Here is a 19,962-nt window from a genome sequence, read left to right on the forward strand (position 1 = left end):
GCAAAAGAATAAAACTGAACCACTATCTTATACCATGCACTAAAATTAACTCAAAATGGATCAAAGATTTGAACATAAGACCTGAAACCACAAAACTCCTAGAAGAAAACAAAGGCAGTAAGCTCCTTGACATCAGTCTTGTTGCAAAGGCAATAAAAGCAAAAATAGACAAGTGGGACTAAATCAAACTAAAAAGCTTCTACACATCAACAAAACGAAAAGGAAACCTACAAAATAGGAGAAAATATTTACAAATCATTTACCTGATAAGGGGTTAATATCAAAAATATATAAAGAACTTCTACAACACAATGGCAAAAAAAAATCTGATTAAAAAATGAGCAGAAGATCTTGATATACATTTTTCCAGAAAAGACATACAGAAGACCAACAGGTACATGAAAAGGTGCTCAACATCGCTAATCATCAGGGAAATGCAAATCAAAACCACAATGAGCTATCACCTCACACCTGTTAGAATGGCTCTTATCAAAAAGACAAGAGAAAACAAGAGTTGGTAAGGATGTAGAGATAAGGGTACCCTTGTGCACTGCTGGTGGGAATGTAAATTAGTGCAGCCACTACGGAAAACAGCATGGAGGTTCCTCAAAAAGTTAAAAATAGAACTACCATATGATCCAGCAATTCCAATTCTGAATATATATCTGAAAAAAACAAAAATACTAACTCGAAAAGATATATGCACCCCCATGTTCACTGTAGCATTATTTACAATAGCCAAGACATGGAAGCAATCTAAATGTCCACTGATAGATAAATGGATGAAGAAAATGCATACATATTTATACACACACATACACAATGGACTGCTACTCAGCCATAACAAAGAATGAACTCTTGTCATTTGTGACAACATGGATGGACCTTGAGGGCATTATGCTACGTTGAATAAGTCAGAGAGAGAAAGAGAAATACTGTATAATCTCACTTATATGTGGAATCTAAAATAACAAGCAAGCAAAAAACCAAGCTCATGCATACAGAGAACAGACTGGTGGTTGTCACAGGTGGGCAGGTGGGAGGGGTGGCAGGGAATGAATGAAAGGAATTAAAAATACAAATTTCCAGTTATAAAATAAACCATGAGGATGTGATGCCCAGCATGGTGACTACAGTTAGTAATACTGTACTCTATGTTTGAAAGTTGCTAAGAGAATAGATCTTAAAAGTTCTTATCACAAGAAAACAAAATTTGTAACTCTGAGTGGTAATGGATGTAAACTAGACTTATTGTGGTGATCATTTTGCAATACATATAAATCAAATCATTATGTTATATACCTGGAACTAATATAATGTCATATGTCAATTATATCTAAATAAAAAGAAGTCTGACCCAATAAACAGATAACAGAAGTATACACACTCCTCACCTGTACAATCCTGTGCAACATAGATCGTTATTCCTTGTAAATCAGGGTGTCTTGCTTCTTCAACTGCTTTTCTAAGAAAATAACAAGCATCATTCTTTAAAATCCTAACTAACATTCCCAGTCAATAACTGAAGACTTAATTTAGGGGAAAGAAAGCCATCAGTTTCTGAACTTTCCTATTTGACCTATAGTGTCTGCTTTCAAAACTCTCATCCGAATGGTATAAAAATCACCTCAATTTTTTCAAAGTAAAATATTACACTAAATCACTCAAAGAACATTAAAACATAAGTTACAAAATACGTAAAAAAAATTCTTGGGGAATAACCCCACCCCCCAAAAAAGGATTTCTCTCAACCACTCATCTGGCAACATTACATGTTTTCTAGCCAGTGGTAGGACAATGCACCTCAGGGTTTGCTTCATATCAACTTTACATTACTGACCAGCAGTGAAGGACTAGACGGTTGTCCTCTGGCACACTTATGAAAGTTTTCTTCTCTTCTTTAAACAACAGCATGACTTTTTTTCCTTCATTCAAAAACCTATACGACCTGAACAAATGAATTTCCTAATTTCAAGTCTTAGAATTCTATAGGTAAAACTGCAAATTGAAAAATATTTCTAAGTGAGTAGAATGGTGCACATGATATGAAAAAAATCACCACAACAATATCCGAAAAAGAAATTATACAAATTGTGGATATATATTTTTATTCAACTGTGTCTTTTTAATTTTTTAACTTAACATACCTTTTCATGCATATTTGTATGTGTGAGTATAGGAGAGAGACCAGCAAACTATGGCCCACAAGCCAAACACAACCTGTGGCCTGTTTTTGTACAGCCTGCGAGCTAAGAATGATTTCTACAGGTTTCAAGGGTTGTTAAAAAAAGAAAAGGCAATAGAGCCCTCATATGGCCTACAAAACCTAAAATATTTACTATCAGGCCTTTTACAGAAAAAGTATTCTGATCCCTGGGGTAGAGAACATAACATCTTGAAGAGCAGAAACTATGCTTTGCTGCTTATACTTTTATAAAAGTCATACCAAGCTCAACTTGATATTATTAACAATCATTTAATAACATTAGTAACATTAACAACAATTGAAAATACTTTTTCAAGCCTAAGCATCTAGCCTATAAAAGCCTGTTAACATGCAAAAACTCTGTAATCATTTCAAATTTATGTATGATTCTAAATGGAGTAAATTTACTAGAACATACTACACTTGGATGACATATTAATGATAATGGGACACACAACAATATGGCATTTTTTTAAACTTAAGTAGTATCCAAATAAATGGCACATAAAAGCTGAGGTGAAATTGGACTTTCGGCTTTTTCCTCACTACTCTGAATGTCACAGACCCTTTACCTTTACTATGATATAATTATAATATTAACAGTCCCATACATTCACAATTCACAGAAATCTGATGTGTGCAAAGAAATGCTGAAAACATCAATTTTAGCTCTTGACATTTCATTACACTATCAGTACATTACAGCCCCCAGGTTACACTACTAAAAAAAAAAACTATAATGTTATGCATATTCCAAGGTTGAAAGAGTTGTTAGTTTTTAGAACATTTCAATAAGGTAGTCTAATGAAAACCTGGTTAGAAAGAGACCATAGGTATCTATATCTATGAGCAAAAGAAGAAAAATTTGTCAGTAGATAAATTATATGTAACTAGAGTCACAATATGTCTTGTTTTTTCCCTATTAGCAAACGAAATCTCCTTATGAACACTCTCATACAGTTAGACTTTAAAAGTTCCAACTACATATACGCACTGCAAAAGTCAGTATCTCAGAGCCTGAGGACCCAGGTCAAAAGATGAGATTTTAAAACAATTTTACCTTAAAATGTGAGCAACCACAGCTGGTCCGTACCAATCTCCAGCTTTTTTCCCAGACTTCTTTCCATATTCTATTAGTTGATGTAAACCAAAGAGGGCCAAGGGGGAATCACCAAACCAAGAGATGATTTTCCTGTGATAAATCTCATTTCGCATTTCATGATCATCAGAATATCTCCCGATTGTTTCCTTCAGAGAAATTGTTGGGGTTTTGAGTTCTCTTTCCTCTGAAAGTGATGCTTCAAATGATGCAGTAAATTTTTTTACAGTGTTGGAAGTCCATGATTCAAAGTCTGAATTTTCAATGTTCAAAGCATCAGGCCAGGTCCAAGCTATAGTAGTTCCAAAGTAAGGTGTTCAGATCTTTTAAATAGTTAACAATTCTACTAAAATAAGTAGATAGCATTTAAAGTCATATTGGTTAATAAACTAAAACAGTAAACTGAGAAACAGGTAAATTTATCGAGACAGAAAGATTAATGGTTGCATATGGGGAGGTGTTGTGAGTAACTACTTTTGAGGATGATGAAAATGTCCTAAAATTAGATTATGGTGATGGTTACACAATTCTGTAAATATACTAAAAACCAGTGAATTGTTCACTTTAAATGAATGAATTTATGCTACATAGAGTGTATCTTAATAAATCTGCTTAAAAAAACAAATAAAGGTACAAGCAGAGAAAATATGCCATTATATCGATGATGTTTACTTATGAGTGGTAATATTATTCTCTGAACTTTTCTGTAGTTTCTAAAATTTCTAAAATGGTAACATATTACATATAATCAGAAAAAAATTACGAAAACAAAAGAGAAAAAATTAGTAAACTCAGGTGCAAATCGACAATTCTGGAATATGCTTTTCTTTCTTTTCTTTTCTTTAACAATGCTGAGATGGAATAAAGACTTTTGTATTTCATTCCGAGTACTGTTTATCAGACATCCAGTCTTGACTGCCAAAGGCACAATAAACATGTTCACTAACATTCACCGTACTCACGAAAGAATAACTGCAGAAAGTGAACTTTGTTTTGATTACATGTTAAAATAGAAGTCTGACCATGGAAGTTTTAAATTTCTTTTCAAAATATTTTTTTCCTCATACAATCCTTTTAGAATAATGTAATCATTATTTAGGGAGTAATATCAATTCTCTAGGAAATGAAAAGTTAACAAATGAAGTCATTAGAGATCAAAGATCCCCCCCAAAATCAACTATAATCCACTACTTCACTGTTTTAAATAACAAGACAAAAAGTTCTTCTTCTTTGCATTATCCACATCACTCTTGAATAAACATTCTCTCTAAATGATCTCATCAATAATTCCTACAGAAAAGTTACTAAATATCTGGCCTGCATTGTAGCGAAATTGTCTAACACTGAAAAAATACGATAACACTTAGTAATAAGCAGACACGAGAGCCTAAAATGGTAAACTAAAATCCTCCTCCAAATGTACACATTATAAAAAATGGACTAACAGAAATGGTAAGAAAGGTGGCACATTAGAAAAAAATAGATACATGTAAGTTAAGTATCAATGATATTTTTGAGAGTCTTAAAGACTAAGCTTGATGACCTTATTAAGAATATGCCTAATCAGGGGCCAGCCCCGTGGCCGAGTGGTTAAGTCTGCGCACTCTGCTTCGGCGACCCAGGGTTTCGCCAGTTCAAATCCTGGGCACGGACATGGCACTGCTCATCAAGCCATGCTAAGGCAGCATCCCACATGCCACAACTAGAAGGACCCACAACTAAAATATGCAACTATGTTGGGGGGGCTTTGGGGAGAAAAAGGAAAAATAAAATCTTTAAAAAAAAAACATAAAAAAGAATATGCCTAATCAATTTAACTGATTATAATCATATTTCTAAAGATAAAAATAATTTTAAAGCATTATTGGTATGTACAAAGAAAAGAAAACAGCATAAAAATCTTTTAAGATTTAAATAATGTAAAAACATTATCTTCTCAAGTCACTGCTTTTGACCTGCCCAGGATCTACTGAACTAGAGATAATCCAGAGAGTTCATTCGAAAAGAACTAAATAATGACAAGAAAAGAAATCCAAAGGTTACTAAAAATAACTTAATTCATAGTGGTAGCCAAGAATAATAGGTATGTTTAACTTGTATTTTTGAAAGGGGCATCATGAAAATTTACATGTAAGTCATACTTGGCCCAGTTCAATAAAGATGCAGTATGCTAAATTAGTTACAACTTCAGAAGTCATCAGAGAGTCAAGAAATTAACCTCACAAAATTTTGTGCAGTTTGCAAGCTGGAGTTCAAACTAAAAAATAAATAAATAAAAAACTCAGAAAACAGAGATTTGATTTACCTCTACCAAGAAAGTGTAGTATGAGTCCTTGAGCCAAGAGCATCTGGCCAGTTCTTAACGTACAGCCCCAACCACAGTCCGTCGTCAAAGTGGAGCCTTCTATTTGAGGAAATTCTTCCCTGTAGGTCAGCCATATCCTTGAAGTAAAATCTTTACGAAATTCTTCTACATTTCCTGCAATTATATGATCTTCTATTGTACATCCTGATCTTGCAGGTAACAGTTTATTTTCATCTACAAAATAAAAATATAAACATAGTCTAAATATATGCAAAGAAATGTCAATGATGGTATTATATCTCCATTACTGTTCATAAGATATGGAGTATATCACAATCTTTCTAATCCTTTTTTTCAACTTAAATGAAGATAAATCTTATTCTTCCTAATCAGGTTGTTACGAAAATCAAGTGAGAACGAATGCTGAAATGTTTTGTACACTCAGACACCAACTAATATAAGGTATTATCAGTAATACTGTTGTTAATAATAATATCCTATATTCCAAATATAATCAACTCTTTTATGAGGGGATAATATGAAAATATCTTTTCTTTTTGCCTCATTTGGCTCAGGATATAGATATTAGTGCTCTCTAAAATGAGATTTGCAAATAAAATATCATGATTTGTCAATATATAAAAATGTGTATGATCACATAAACTAGTTCTTAAAACCAAGTAAAATGTGCACATTGTATTTATTGTCATGAATATACTTACACTCAAATTACAAAATCAAAACTCATCAGCTAGGGACTAAGAATATAAAATTCTTAAATATACAGTTATCCTTTCATGTTGAAATATAATTTTTTTTAAAAGTGTTGCCACCCACAAATATCATTTTTAAAGACTTTTCCAAATTGATCATCTCTAATAGAATTTCTATGTGAAAACTACGGTCACGGTTTGCCCAGTAATTTACGAACCACTAGTGCTCAAAATGAACTAACATTCCTTGTTTACTCCCAGAGAGGACATCTTAGTCATCTTCACACCCTCTGCATGCAGTACTGTGCCTAGCACAAGCAGATCTAATAAACGTGGGCTGGTTTGGGTGGTGGATCTCAGTTCCTAGGAGTCCGATTCCCAATGCTCTTCTGCAGGATGTTAATGCAGTCTTGTCATGCTTTTATTCCTCATCCTTCCTTCACCTACCCTTCCTCAAGCTCACTCTGAAAAAATCACAATCATCCAAAACTTTATAACATTCTGCTTAATGCAGCTAAGTTGTAGCATATAGTTTCAATGATAATAAAAAGAACCAATGCCAAGCCCCCATTATCAATGAATTTCTCCCAGTATTAGAGTTTGAAGTTAATTAGAAATAAAAATGCCTGGAAAGTGAACATGGCCTTACAAATATGTCCAAAATTTCCACTTTAGAGACATTTAAACTTGTTTGAAATTTGATACAATAGTAACTCTCATACCTTATCCTGTGGCTTGCCAAACATACAGTTCCTGATCTCCTACCTTGACAAAGTGATTAATTTCTTACCCTCTTAAGATCTAGTCTCCTTAATATTTACTCTAAACATTACTGGAAAACCGCTAGTACTAAGTGAACTTTGGTGTCTCGTTGACACTCTACTATAACACTTCCCCTGCTACTTCATCCTTGACGGACTTGCCTTTCCAAAACCTTACTTAATTCTATCTATAATGTCTTTTATCTACCACTGCCTCCCCCCAAGATTTCAAGAAGTCTAGAGAAGAAGGAAGGTGTTTATCCTGGATCTTCTGCACCTGGCAGAGTTCAGTCCATAGTAGATGTGCAATAAACATTTGTCAGGTGACTGTAAGATAAATGGAGGGGTTTTTCTATTTTGTTTTGCTTTGCTTCTGTTTTTATGCTGAGAGAGATTTGAGATCAGAGTTTTACGAAGAATGGGAATGTCTGAAAGAACCACTCTGAAGAATGAGAAAGAAAGTTGATAAAGGAAATGGAAGAGAACTGTTAGTAATACTGAGGGCTTAGTAAAGGCTGACAATTACAATCAAAACTCACAATCCAACAAGCTAATATGAGAAATAACCAGAAGTAAAACAAATTGCAAAACAAACCCTCAAAGAGTACAGCTATTGCAATTATCAGATATGGGGTAAAATATGTTATCCCATATACATATGTTGAAAAAACAGAAGGGTATTGAAAGTTGGACAAATAACAGAAAACAGACTATTAAAACTAACTAGGCACATATGAAAGAAAACCAAATGGAACTACTAGAAATGAAAATCATAACAACTGAAAACAAACTTGATATAGGATTGAACAGAAAACTGTACACAGCTCAGGAGATAATTAAGGAATCAGAAGCAAGAACTAAAGAAATTACTCACAACACACCACAGAGAGACAAAGTAATAGCAAATATGAGAAACCAAAGAATTTCAGAGACATGAAGAAAAATCTGACAGAAAGATTTATCAGAGATGCAGAAGAGAATAGGAAGAATGGGGAGCAGCTGTAATAAAGTGGCTGAAAATTTTTCACATTTTAAGAAAGATATGAATTTCCAATAGAATAAAATGAAATCCACACCAAAGACAAAGAGTTGATCTTAAAAACAACCAGAGGAAAAAAGAAAGAAACGATAGCTTCAAATCCCAGAAAGAACATCTTCTCATCCTAAAGTAAGCAAAGATCTATTCAACAGAACATCAAAAGCACTAACCATTTAAGGAGGTAAAAATGTTAACCACACTATATTAAAGTTAAAAACCATGTTCTTCAAAAGAACATTGAGTGAAAAAGTAACTAAAAGAGTAGGAGAAGATATTTCCTATGGATATATCCAAAAAAGGATTAATATCTAGAATATATAAAGAAAACCTATGGGGCTGGCCCTGTAGCCAAGTGGTTGAGTTCACGCGCTCCGCTTCAGTGGCCCAGGGTTTCACTGGTTTGGATCCTGGGCATGGACATGGCACCGCTCATCAGGCCACACTGAGGCGGCGTCCCACATGCCACAACTAGGAGGACCCACAACTAAAATATACAACTATGTACTTGGGGGATTTGGGGAGAAAAGAAGCAGAAAAGAAAAACTGGCAACAGTTGTTAGCTCAGGTGTCAATCTTAAACAAAAAGAAAACCTAGTGCAACAACATGGATGGACCTGGTGGGTATTATGCTAAGTGAAATAAGTCAGACTGAGAAAGACAAACATCATATGATTTCACTTATATGCAGAATATAAACAAACACAGGGACAAAGAAAACAGTTCAGGGGTTACCAGGGGACTGGGGTGGGGGGTGGGCACAGGGGATGAAGGGGAGCACCTATGCGGTGACAGACAAGAAATAATGCACAACTGAAATTTCACAATGATGCAAACTATTATGAATCTCAATTAAAAAATATATATACAAATTTAAAAAGACTAGAAATCAGTAAGAAAACAATAGATAATCTAACAGAAGCCATATCCAAATAGAAACGTATTCATGAAAATATGCTCAATTTCATTAGTTATCAAAGAAATGCAAATGAAAATGTGGCTCTAATAAAAAGGGGGAAATATCAAGCATTGGTGAGGTGAGAGTAAGTGGAATTCTCATACACACCTGGCAGGAACACAAATTGGCACAACTATTTTGTAAAACTATTTGGTAGTATATATACTGAGGTTGAAAATATCAATACCCTATGACCCAGCAATTACATTCCCAGGTATACATTCTGAATGAAAATCCATACACATGTTCATTTACCAAAGCACATGTCTAGAAAATTCACAGCAGGGCTCTTAACAATTGCCAAATGCACACTAAGAGTAAAATGGATAAATAAAGTGTGGCATATTCACACAACATAATACTTGTAGGAATACAAAAATATCCAGTACTCAGTCAGGTAAATAACACAATATCTGGCAATCAATCAAGGGTTACTAAGCATGCAAAGAGGCAGGAAAACACAAGCCAAAATGAGAACATTCAATCAATAAAAACTGACCCAGAAATAACACAAATGCTAGAATTAGCAAACAAGGACATTAAAATAGTTATTTTAGGGGCCAGCCCAGTGGTGCAGCGGTTAAGTGCACATGTTCCACTTCGGTGGCCTGGCATTCACAGGTTCGGATCCCAGGCGCAGATATGGCACCATTTGGCAAGCCATGCTGTGGTAGGTGTCCCACATATAAAGCAGAGGAAGATGGGCACAGATGTTAGCTCAGGGCCAGTCTTTCTCAGCAAAAAAGAGGAGGATTGGCAGCAGATGTTAGCTTAGGGCTAACTTTCCTCAAAAAAAAAAAAAAAACAGTTATTACAACTATATTACATATGTTAAAATAGATAAGTAGAAACAAGGAAGATTAAACAAAAAAAAAAGGGAACTTCTAGATATATAAACTACAATGTCCAAGATGAAAAATATACTGAATGGGGTTTATGGCAGACTAGACATTGCTGAGGAAAAGACTGAAATATTGGTGAACTTGAGGACACAGCAATAGGAACTATCCAAAATAAAACACAGAGAGGAGAAAGAATTTTTAAAAAATAAAAGAGCACCAGTGAGCTGTGGCACAATTTCATCCATGCTAATATATGTATAATGGAAGACTGAGAAGGAAGGGGAAGAGAGAGGAAAACAGAAAAAAAATATTTGAAGACAATATAGCTGAAAAAAATTTAAATTTTATGAAAACTATCAACCAACAGGTCCAAAAAAACTCAACAAAACTCAAGCACAAGAGACACGAAGAAAACTACATCAATGAACATCATAATCAAATTGTTCCAAACTAGTAATAAAGAAAAAAATCTTAAAAGCAGTCAAGGGAAAAAAAACATTATATACCAAAAAAGATAAGCATGACATCAGATTTCTCATTGAAAACAAAACAAGCAAGAAGACAGTGGGGCAACATCTTTAAAGCTACCAAAAGAATAACATCTTCAACCTAGAATTCTATACCCAGCAAAAATATCTTTCAAAAATGAAAGCTAGAGGAACGTCACCATCATGGCAGAGTGAACTTGCCCAGGACTCTCTCCCCTCCAACATACAACAAAAAGGGAAATCCCTACTCTTCAATAAATGGTTTTGGGCAAAGTGGACAGCCACATGCAAAAGAATGAAAGTAGACCATTATCTCATTCCATTCACAAAAATAAACTCAAAATGGATCAAAGACTTGAAGATAAGTCCTGAAACCATAACACTCCTGGAAGATAATATAGGTAGTACACTCTTTGACATCGAACTAACAAGGATCTTTTCGAATACCATGTCTTCTCAGACAAGGGAAACAAAAGAAAAAATAAACAAGTGCGAGTTCATCAGACTAAAGAGCTTCCGCAAAGCAAAAGAAACTAGAATCAAAACAAAGAGACAATCCACCAATTGGGAGACAATATGTGCAAATCATATATCTGACAAGGAGCTAATCTCCATAATATATAAGGAACTCACACAACTGAACAATAAAAAAACAAACAACCCAATCAAAAAATGGGCAGAGGAGATGACCAGACATTTTTCCAAAGAAGAAATACAGATGGCCGATAAACACATGAAAAGATGTTCAACATCACTAATCACGAGGGAAATGCAAACCAAAACTACACTAAGATACCAGCTTACGCCTGTTAAAATGGCTATAATCACTAAGACTAAAAATAAATGTTGGAGAGGGTGTGGAGAAAAGGGAACCCTCATAAACTGCTAGTGGGAACGCAAACTGGTGCAGCCACTATGGAAAAGAGTATGCAGATTCCTCAAAAAACTAAAAATAGAACTACCATACAACCTAGCTATCCCACTACTGGGGTAACTAACCAAACAATCTGAAATCAACAATCCAAAGTAACACATGCACCGCTATGTTTGTTGCAGCACTATTCACAATAGCCAAGACACGGAAACAATCCAAGTGCCCATCGACTGATGATTGGATAAAGAAGATGTGGTATATATAAACAATGTAATACCACTCAGCCATAAAAAAAAGACAAATTCATCCCATTTGCAACAACATGGAAGGACCTGGAGGGAATTATGATAAGCGAAATAAGCCAGAATGAGAAAGATGAACACCAGATGATTTCACCCATATTTGGAATATGAACAAACCTATGGACAAAGTTCAGTGGTTACCAGGGGAAGGGCGGAAGGGAATGGGCACAGGCGGTGAAGGGGAGCACTTATGTGGTGACAGTCAAGAAATAATATACAACTGAAATCTCACATTGATGTAAACTATTATGAACTCAATAAAAAAATTTAAAAAATAATGAAAGCAAAATAAAGACTTTCAGAAACACCAAAGCTGAAAGAATATATGACCAATACACTTCCTTCAGACAGAAGGAAAATAATACCAGGTGAAAATATGGATTCACACAAAGTAATGAAAAACACTAGAAATGATAACTACATGAGCAAATACATAACTTCTTTATTACTTAAATCTCTTAAAAGCATATTTGACAGTTTACCCAAATAATAACAATGTATTATAGGGTATATAACATACAAATAAGTAAAATGTGTGACACCAACAGCATAAAGATCAGGAGGGGAGAAGTGAAGTACACTACGGTAAAGTTCTTATATTATATGTGAATTGGTATAACATCATTTGAAAGTAGACTGCAATAAGTTAAAGAAGTATACTAAAACCTAAAAGTTACCACTAAAATAACACAATAAAAAGTTATTGCTAATAAGCCAACAAAGAGAAAAAATAGAATCAAAAAAATATTCAATCTGAAAGAAGGTAGAAAAAGACAAGAAGCCAAGGACAGATGTACCAAACAGAAAGCAAAGAGTGAGATGACAGAGTTAAACCCAACCATATCAATAATCACACTAAATGTGAATAGTCTAAACAACTTAATTAAAAGGCAGAGATTATTGGATTAGATAAAAAAGCAAGACTCAACCATCTACTTACTAAAAGAAACAGATTTCAAATATAAAGACACAAATAGATTAACTGTAAAAGAAGGGAAAAAGATATACCATGTAACCCTAAGCAAAAGAAAGCTGGAGCGGCTATTTAATATCAGACAAAGCAGATTTCAGACCAAAGAATATCATGAGTAATCAAGATGGTTTTATAATTACAAAAGGGTCAATTCATTAACAAACTATAACAACTGTAAATGTTTACGTACCCCATAACAAAGCTTCAAAATCAATGAAGCAAAAACTGATAGAAATGCAAGGAGAAATAGACAAACCCACAATTATAGTCAGAGATTTCAATATCCCCTTCACAATAATTGGTAGAACAAGTAGGACAGAGCAAGAACAGAGAAGATTTGAACATAGTATCAACCAACTTGACTTAACGTCCTTATAAAACATTCAGCAATAGTAGAATACATATTCTTTTCAAGCACACAGAGAACATTTACCAAGTTATACCATATTTAGAACATAAAGCAAGTCTTGATAACTTCAAAGAGACTAGAGTCATAAAAGTATTTTTCTGTGACCACAATGGAATTAAATTAAAAATCAATAACAGGTGCCCAGCCTGGTGGCATAGTGGTTAAGTTCATGTGCTCCACTTCAGCAGCCTGAGGTTCACGTGCTAGGGCCTGCAAGCTGGCTCTGGGGAGGAAGGAAAGAGGAGGCGTGACTCCACCTGCTCTTATTTCTAAATTCTGGGGGAACAGGGCCAACCCACCTTCCTGTCACTGAAAAGGGAGATCCCAGGCACAGACCTACACACAGCTCATCAAGCTATGCTGTGGAGGCGTCCCACATACAAAACAGAGGAAGATAAGCACAGATGTTAGCACAGGGCAGTCTTCCTCAAGCAAAAAAAGGAAGATAAGCACAGGGACAATCTTCCTCACCAAAAAATTAATAATAATAATCAATAGAACAAGATCTAGAAAACGTCCAAATTTTTGGAAATTAAGTAACACACTTCTAAATAACTCCTCATTTCTTCCCATATGATATTTTTTAGTAAGAGGCAAAACCCATATTTCAAAGAATTTCAAATTCTCGGGCCCTATTTCCACAACATTTGGGTATAACCTTGGCAAGACCTGTAGCCACACAGATCCCTGAAAACAGTAGAGACAGCATGAGAACAAGAGCACAGACAGTATGACCCCTTGACACATTACCTTCACGCCCTTCCTTACATCCTGCAAGGAGACCCCTAGGCAAAGCTCCATCCCTGGGCTGGTGTCAGTTCAGAGAACGCCTTTATTACTTTCTAGCCTCTGTGCTACCCTCTCTACTTCTTAAAAAGTTTTTTTTCTTTTTCCAGGTACTATTTTTGTTCCTAGGCTGTACTGATTGTCTATAGATGCTCCTCAGCCTCCAAATTAGGACTGAGAGAGCCTTCTCTCTATTCAATTTATGTTAAATCACTTTGGTCCCTAAGATAGAACTGGTATACCAGAGAGAACCTCGGGGCCGGCCCAGTGGTGCAGCAGTTAAGTTCACACATTCCAGTTCAGATCCCAGGTGCAGACATGGCACCGTTTGGCAAGCCAGGCTGTGGTAGGTGTCCCACATATAGAGTGGAGGAAGATGGGCACGGATGTTAGCTCAGGGCCAGTCTTCCTCAGCAAAAAGAGCAGGATTGGCAGATGTTAGCTCAGGGCTAATCTTCCTCAAAAAAAAAATAAACAAATGAATAGAGAGAACCTCAAACTACAGTTTTTCCTTAATGTCCTCTGGGCCCATCATGACCTGAATCATCTAAGAGAAAACCTAGAAAAATCCTAGCCAAATGCAGGCACGGTATGTGTAGAAAGATGAGGCTTACTTCAAATAAGATAAAACCCTTTCCTGCTTCTCTCACAGATACCCTGTAAAAAAAATTTAATTTTGGTATTTGGTCAAGATAATACTAACTGGGAGGACCATTTGGATTTTTATACTATAAACCTTGACATAACAATGCAAAGAATGGTATCTTATACTGGGAAGGAAAAATTGCATAATATAAGAAAAAGAGTTTGTAGCTCAGGAAAGGTAGCAAGATAAATTTAAAACTTGCAAATTCAGCACAGATTTAGCATAGTTAAAATAATCTAATTTTTTAAAACATGTCCTAATATTACTAAAAAATAAATAATAACAGGCAGACTATCAAGTTTAAGAATCTTATACTTATTTATCATTATGGATTAATTCATTATAGATGACTCAGAGGGGGGTAAAACCATTGTGGTTGAAAGTGACCACTTTCTAAGCATTTAGATCTGTGAGATATCAGAAAACCAACACTTTCAAACTGTAAGGGAATTGAAACAAGTGAGCAAAACTATCCATCAGATAAATGCCACACAGAATGAGAGATGAGGAGTCTAGCTAAAGTAACTTGGCTAAAATCCTTAGCAGAACAAAAGGAACTATTAGAAAATTTCTACTTTTCTTTTTTTTTAAAGATTGGCACCTGAGCTAACATGTGTTGCCAATCTTCTTTTTTTTCTTCTTCTCCCCAAACCCCCCAGTACATAGTTGTACATTCTAGTTGTAGGTCCTTCTGGCTGTGCTATGTGCGATGCCCCCTCAACACGGCCTGATGAGCGGTGCCATGTCCGCACCCAGGATCTGAACCGGCAAAACCCTGGGCCACTGAAGTGGAACATGCAAACTTAACCACTTGGCCATGGAGCCGGCCCCGGAAAATTTCTATTTAATAGAAAAAAGGATAAAGAATCAAGAATTTAAGTAGGAATACAATCTAGTTAGAACTAGACTGAAAATACCAATATAAATTCATGACTTTGTAAGAAAAAAACAAGGGGCCAGCCCAGTAGTGCAGCAGTTAGGTTTGTATGTTCCACTTTGACGGCCCAGGGTTCACCAGTTCGGATCCTGGGTGCGGACATGGCACCGCTTGGCAAGCCATGCTGTGGCAGGGGTCCCACGTATAAAGTAGAAGAAGATGGGCATGGATGTTAGCTCAGGGCCAGTCTTCCTCAGCAAAAAGAGGAAGATTGGCAGCAGACGTTAGCTCAGGGCTAAGCTTCCAAAAAAAAAATTTCTCTCTCTTCCGGCTCTGTCCACTGAAATGGCTTCAGGGAAATGTCATTCCCATGATGAACCCTTGTGCTCAGATTATAATCTCTAACACTATTTTTCTGCAACAGAAACAAGGCTTCATTGGGAAATGGCTGATTTCAAATCTGAAGCTGAAAAGTACAAAGTGGACCTGGTATACCTAGTTATGGAAGAAACTGCCAAGTTTCCAAAAATTAATTAGGTTTGGTGGAAAGATACAGAAGCCAATCTAAAAGGACCTTTCACTGGCCAAATTAAGACAATCTGAGTATCAAAAGGAGATTACTGATGACGATCAATCAATAGACAGTAAATCTAAAAAGCTGAGTCCATAACAACACACAAAAGGAGAGAAAAAATTAGCATTAAAATCTCTCAAATATGGTGAACAGAATATTCTATTTCTGCTGAGGAAAGAAAGTCACGACATGACAGGGTAACAACCTCAGGATAGCGTTATGAACTAGAAATTCACCACAGTAATACCATAATGATAGGATTCGTAAATCTTTACATATTATGGGTTTGTATACCCACGGAAGAGGAAATAATGAAGGAAATTGTCCCCATAATCAGCAGATCTTTATGTCATATATTTTCTTTTGAATTTTTTGAAATATCACATTTGCTGTTTACTAAAAATATCTGCATGCAGAATGAAGGAAATTAACCATTACCTAGAAGAATATCACATTTCTATTCTTACCACCCATTTTATGGATTCTCTTTTCTAATGTGTGTAACCCCAAACCACCCTCTTACACCTTTCCAGAAACTGTTTTGGTATCCACAAGGAGGGAGGTGCTTGTACTTAAAGTACATAAATTTAAATGAATCAAGGATAATTTTGAAAACAGGAGGAATAAGCATAAATAAGATCAAATATGCATTTGAAAAGAGATTCAAATATATATTTTGAAAGCAAGAGGAATCGCAGTAAACAAGGTAGTCAGAGGGAATTGGGGTATTTGTTCAGAAGAACAGAGGGGAGTAGGACTTGGAGGGAGTAATGCATTAAGGATATTTTTTTGTTAGTGGAGTTTTTAAACTTGTAAAATATATGACATAGGGGCCGGCCCCATGGCTGGGTGGTTGAGTTCGTGCACTCCGCTTCAGTGGCCCAGGGTTTCGCAGGTTCGAATCCTGGGTGCAGACATGGCACTGCTCGTCAAGCCATGCTGAGGTGGCATCCCACATGCCACAACTAGAAGGACCCACAACTACGTACCGGGAAACTTGGGGGAAAAAGGAAAAATAAAATCTTAAAAAACAAATTTAAAGATCTAAATATAAAATTATTAAAATAATAAGAATTCAATATTCATAATAAAGAAATAATATAAAGGAGAAAAAGTCCTTCTTCCAGTGGGTTCTGCCCCATCTGTCCTATCCCCTCTCGGTCCTGAGACAGACACTGGCTTCTCTAAGAAGAGGCGGGTGAAGACAAGGCCAATAAGCTGAGACCAGCAGACTGGTAAGACGGACAGAAGATGAGTCCTTCATGATGTCACAGAGGCACTAATTAACCAACCTAGAGCCATCCCTGTGTCAGGACTTCTGTTTGTGTATGACAATAAATCCCCAGATTGTTTAAGCTATTTTGAAATGGACTTTCTGCTTATTCGCATCCAGTAGCATCTTTCTAATTTGGTCTCCTTCTATAACAGCCTGTACTTCCGCTTCATCACAAATATTGTATTGGGATTAGTAATTTTTGTCATTATTTGTTTAATGTCTCTCATCTGCCAGACTGTAAGCTCCCTGAGAGTAAGGCTTATGTCTGTCACGCTTTCAGCAGGAACCCCAGTGCCTGGCACATAACAGGCTCTCAGTAAACATTTGTGGAATGAATGAAAAGCTTATGCATCTAATCCCCTACTAGTGAATACTTAAATTGTTTCCAATTTTTTGTTATTTCAACAAAGCTACAATAAACACCCTTGTACACATGTTCTCCACACATACAGAGAACTTCTCTAGGGTAAACACTTCCAAGCAGAACTGCTGGGTCCTAAGTTGTGTATACTTTCAATTTTTCTAAGTACTCTCAAATTTCTCATGAAGAGGTTTTATTAATTTAATGCCCTTCAGCAGCATCTGAGTTCCTATTTCTTCGTATCCTTGCTAACATTTGGTATCATGAAACCTTTACATTTTTGTAAATCTGATAACTAAGAAATAGTATTTCATTTTAATTTACACTCTCCTTTCATTTACACTCTAATAATTTAGGGTGAGTATTTTCTTATGTTTCACTGGCCATTCAGGTTTCTATTTAAAAAGCACCTGTTCATTTTCGTGACTCATTTTTTCTTGGTTGTTCACGTTTTTCATATTAATTTGTAGTTCTTTATTATTTTGGAGACTAATCTTTTGTCTAAGATATAAATGCAGAAATGACAGATGGACAGATAAATAGATCTTCATGTAAACACACACAGATAGATATACCTACACACACACACACACACACACACACACAGAATGAGAGAACATGTACAAAATGTTCCCTCTGGCTTGCTTTTAAATTTTTTTCATGGTGTCTTTTGTCATGTAGATATCCTTAGTTTTTATTTGGTCAATGTTCTCCTGTATGGGCTGTGTGTTTATGTTTTTTATATAAGAAGTTCTCTACCCCAACATCATAACCAATAATTCATTAAAACAATACAGTCTGGCTTTGATGCATAACATAGATCTACCCTCAGCAAATGTAGTTAGCTGCTATTAATTTTATGCTTTTACTTTTCTATTCTTACCGCCCTCGTGTAACTGCCCTCCAAAAGTTGTCAGCAACTTGTCACTAAAAAATCCTACAGCCTCTACTCAGGCAATTTCCTGCTCAACCTCTTCTGGGCATTAGGCACTTCATCCAACCCTTTCTTCCGAAAATCTCTGGTCTTTACAACAATACGCTATCGTGGGTTTTGTCCTATATATTGCCTATCCCTTCTCAGTTTCATTCAGATTCTTCTTCAGTATATCCTTAAAGATGGACATTCCCCACCTATACTTTCCATCAGTGTGACCTTACCCATTGGCCTCAAATGCCACCTCTTTGAAAATAACTAACAAATCAATTCTAAACAGCCTACTTCATTCAGACTGTTCATTTCTGAACAGCCTACTTCCACCACTACATGTCCCCCCGCAAAAACCCATGCTTCCTGTAGTACACCACATTTGGTTACTGACACTGCCTATCATCCAAGATAGTACTCTTCACACTGTTACCTCCTCTCTGTCTCTCATGACCCCCAATCCAATCATTTGTCAGATGCTGTTCATTTTACCTTAAAAACATCTCAAATCCATCCTCTCCTTTCCATTGCCACTGCCCTCTATCAGAGTCATCGTATCTTGCCCGCTAATGGACTTCCAATCATTCTTCCACTCTGCTATCAGTTATTTTTCTAAAGCATATATTTAGTTATGATTATCATGTGCTCCTTCTGGACACAATCAATGTCCTAACCAGCATGTTCTCAATACAATGATCACTGAAAATAATTAAATGAAATTTGGCATTTTGCACTCAAAAATCTAGGATAATAATAATCATTGTAGTTGAGAAGCCAGCTAGGTACCTCGCTTCCTATCTCTCTGAAAACTTAGAAAACTTGCTTGAACCAAAAATTCTGTGATGTGAAGAAGTCCAAAGCTAGCCCTGGGTTCTGCTAATTCTCTACAGCTTAAGCTCTCACGGTCCTCCCTGCTTATAGCTCTGCAATGATGTGAGTTGTCTTTTTCATTTCAGATGCCAAATTCATGATTCTAGGTACCTACACCATAAGCATCTTTGCTGTAGACATCTTTGCCACAAGTATTTTTGCGACATAACTAATTGGCCATGAGGCAAGTTTGCTGTAACAGATAAAATAGAAAATAAAAGAGGGACATTAAAAAGACATAATGAAACATGTAGTACATATCTGGACTACAGTTAAATGTTCCATCACATGTCCAATTGTTATATTTCACCAAATCTAGGCCAGATTCTCTGCCAAATTCTGTCCTTATCATGTTCTCTACTATCAAATAGCAAATATTTTCACCAATTTCAAGAAACTTATACTCATCAGGAATCATATAACCATTTGTTTTTTGGAGGTGGTGGGAGGTAAGAGAAGGAATTTGATTCTTCTTTTGCCTCCAAATTATATATTTTTTTAAAGATTTTCTTGTTTTCCTTTTTCTCCCAAAGGCCCCAGGTACATAGTTGTGCATTTTCAGTTGTGGGTCCTTCTAGTTGTGGCATGTGGGATGCCGCCTCAGCATGGCTTGACGAGCAGTGCCATGTCTGCACCCAGGATCCAAACTGGTGAAATCCTGGGCTGCCGAAGCGGAGCGCA

At 35.9% G+C, this 19,962-nt stretch overlaps 1 protein-coding gene across 33 annotated transcripts in view; it reads right to left on the reverse strand.

The window, feature by feature from the left end:
- The window catches only part of ATG4C (autophagy related 4C cysteine peptidase), a 155,475-nt gene that overhangs the window by 98,860 nt on the left and 36,653 nt on the right, over positions 1–19,962 (reverse strand). For all 33 annotated transcript variants that reach the window (XR_011439390.1, XM_070268946.1, XM_070268947.1 and 30 more), the window contains 3 exons: positions 5,611–5,844; positions 3,267–3,597; positions 1,395–1,465 (listed from right to left, as the gene is read on the reverse strand). Coding sequence is in view for 32 of the 33 variants with exons in the window: in XM_070268946.1 (XP_070125047.1) it covers positions 1,395–1,465; positions 3,267–3,597; positions 5,611–5,844 (636 nt within the window). In the remaining variant the exon portion in view is untranslated. The remainder of the gene's footprint in view (positions 1–1,394; positions 1,466–3,266; positions 3,598–5,610; positions 5,845–19,962) is intronic.

This window comes from Equus caballus, chromosome 5 (assembly GCF_041296265.1).
Source record: "Equus caballus isolate H_3958 breed thoroughbred chromosome 5, TB-T2T, whole genome shotgun sequence".
NCBI classification, from domain to species: Eukaryota; Metazoa; Chordata; class Mammalia; order Perissodactyla; family Equidae; genus Equus; species Equus caballus.